This window comes from Galeopterus variegatus, unplaced genomic scaffold (genome assembly GCF_000696425.1).
Source record: "Galeopterus variegatus unplaced genomic scaffold, G_variegatus-3.0.2 Scaffold7269, whole genome shotgun sequence".
Classification (NCBI taxonomy): domain Eukaryota; kingdom Metazoa; phylum Chordata; class Mammalia; order Dermoptera; family Cynocephalidae; genus Galeopterus; species Galeopterus variegatus.
The window spans coordinates 21,326-24,378 of NW_007733380.1; the positions used below are offsets into that span (position 1 = coordinate 21,326).

Genomic DNA, 3,053 nt, shown 5'->3' on the forward strand with positions numbered 1-3,053 from the left:
CGCCGCCGCGCTTCCCAAGCGGCGCACTATCCAGTGCGCCACCGGGCCGGCCCCACCAGTTGCTTCTCTTAAGGCAGAGTTTAGTCATTAGAAGGTAAAATCTAGAATTCTGGATCCCAACATAATTTGATTCAGAGAGATGAAGGTCAGTGCTCTACACTAGTGGTCTCAGCAGCAAGTAATTTTACTCCCTCCTCCTCCTCCTCAGAGTATAACATTTGGTGACATTTTTGGTTGTCACATTGGAATGGGTGGCTAGTGGCATCTACTGGGCAGAGGCCAGTGATGCTGCCAAATAGCCTACAATGGACAGGACAACACCCAAGAAGGAATTATCCTCCCAAAACGCCAATAGTGTCAAGGCTGAGAAGCCCTGCCCTAGACATAGAAAAGGCAAAGGAAAGAAGGTAATTCAGCATTTGACACACAAATGGAATTTCCAATCTCCAGTTTGCCTTATTGTCTTTAGAGGAGCCCAATGCTTTCACTACATGTATTTGTTTCTACATTTCCATCAGCATAATCAAAGCACTTCATTTTGAGAACTTGGTTTAACCTACTTTGTTTCTTTGAGCTTCAATTTCATTATTCTTATAAAATGAATAAATTTAACTTGTGATTTGTGTTTTCCCCTTTTTGTTTTGAATAATTTTCAGACCTACAAAAGAATTGATAAAGTATAATAAACACATATAGTCTCTTCATTGATTCACCTTTATTAATATTTTTCCATATTTGCTTCCCCTCCCCTCTTCCTTTCTCCCTTTAGTACCATGCTACCAAATTACCAATTTGCATATACTTTTACCTAGTAATTCCACTTCTATAAATGTATCCTACAGATATGTCTGCACATATGCAAAATGGTGGCCACAGCATTGCTTGCAATGGCAAGAAATTAGAAGCAACTTCAATGTCCATTAATAGATAACTCATTAGATAAATTACAGAACAAGGAAGTTCTTTATGGCTGTTTAAAAAATGAGGATATTCTGTGTATGGATATGGATATATCTCTAAGATAAATTGTTAAATGAAAAATATAAATCCAGTGTATAGAATATGCTATTATTTGTGTAAGAATGGGGAAATAATTATATATTTATATATTTCATATTTCTTTAGGTATACATAAAGAAACTCTGGAAGGATACAAAAGAAACTAACAAAGTGGTTCTCTCTGTGGGAGAAAGGGTGGAAACTATACCCTGAGCAAGTTATTAAAACTAAATCAACATTCTCTGTCCAGAGGACTTACTGGGAATGAATAATTATTTGAATTTAGTCTAAGCAGTTTCTTAGATTTTTAGCTGTTATTAACCATGGAGGATACCTTTAAATTTTATGCTTCAATTTTATTTTTCTTTCTTTTTGGATTCTAGTAAAATTCTATGCATTGTTGTATATCTAACTATATTAATGAAATCCTTGCTCTATTATATTGAGTGGAAACCTGCATAAAGAGCATGTGCTCAAAGTGAGAAGGATATATATATAAATGATTCTTTCAGTCAAAGATTGAGCTTTGGTTTTAACTAATTTTGTGGGTGATCTTCCATTATATACAAAAAAATTAATTTAAAAATTCCTACTAAGTAATTTCTTTTTTTTAATCCACAGCAAGTTGGTATTGATAAAGGTGACATTCCTGACCTCACACAGGTAAGTGACTTTCTTAGTAAAAGATTCAGTATGCATGGAATTATTACTCCACATATTGCTACAAAGAGGCATAGTTCTTGTAAACATTTAGTGCATTTTGAATTTAGGCCAAGCAACTTTTTAGGAAATTCATTTACAGTACTTATTTTTTCTAAGCTATTGAATATACTTCTGGAAGTAATAAGAAGATTTTCCTGCCCTAATGACATAGGTTTTTTCTTTAAAGGCAACTGAATTTACTAATTGAACTCATCTTTTCGTTCTTGAACTTGAATCAAAAGGAAGCCTTGAATAATGCTAAGAGCTTTAGCTATTAATAGTGACTATTTGTAGGCATGACAATCAGAACATTAGAACTTTTCTTCCTGCTTGTTCTCCTAGTTTTTAACATGTCCTGGGTATGAAGGAGGGCCGTGAACAGGGACAACTCTGATGTCATGGTTTGACTACACTGATCCTTGTCTCCCATAGGAAGTGAAGAAATTTCCATATATAAAAGAACCTTTTTTTAAAAAAGTAGTAGTGGTAGATCCATCTCGTAAGTAACAATAATAGTTGGGTTTCCTTATCAATTCTTCTATCTGTCAAGAGGGTGCACTGTGCAGCTCCTAAGATATAGAATCAAGGTCATTCACAGGTACAGAATTATTGTGTATCCTTTCTCATAACTGGCATTAATCACTCTGTTATGGTAAATTTCTGTACCAAATATGTCCTTTAACTAGAGATGGTGATGTTACAGAGATGATGGGACAGAATACAGAGCTGCTATCTTATATACTAGTAATGAATATATGAATTTTCTCTCTTTATAAATAAAGAAGTCATTGTAATAGAAAAAAAATTGTTGTAATGGAAGATACCCACTTTTTAATAATATCAAAATGCATTTAGTAATTTGTTATTCATATACTGTCTCAAAATGTTTCCATATTTAAAATAATGTTAACCCTGAAATTTTTAATAACAACTAGAGACACCAAATAAATGGTCTTCTGTATTTGTTTTATACCAATTAAATATCAAGAATAATTCATAAATAAATTTCACAGAATAATTCAGAACAGGATGACATAGTATTTTTAGTTTACAAGTTGGGAGATAGCTCTTTCAAGTAGACAAAATATTAGTGTAAAATATTTCTGCTACTATGGGAAAATAGTGTTCTTTGACTAGGCATATACCTGAATGAGTATCTGTATAATTTTGAATATAACTAAAAATCAAATGTACATAAAATATGATTTAAAAATCTCTTTACTAGATATAGATTTACCTTTGTAACACTGCAATAAAAAGCAAAGAAAATAAGTGTGTTTTCACTTAAATTATTCAGTTATAATAAAAATTTATATTGTATTAAAAAAATAACCCAGATAAATAATATGTAC

General features: G+C 32.4%; 1 protein-coding gene across 1 annotated transcript in view; it reads left to right on the forward strand.

Annotated features, from left to right (window-relative positions):
- Positions 1 to 3,053, forward strand: part of SNAP91 (synaptosomal-associated protein, 91kDa) — an 80,976-nt gene that overhangs the window by 4,191 nt on the left and 73,732 nt on the right. Inside the window, exon 2 of the mRNA XM_008591763.1 lies at positions 1,621 to 1,662. Coding sequence (XP_008589985.1) covers positions 1,621 to 1,662 — 42 coding nt within the window. The remainder of the gene's footprint in view (positions 1 to 1,620; positions 1,663 to 3,053) is intronic.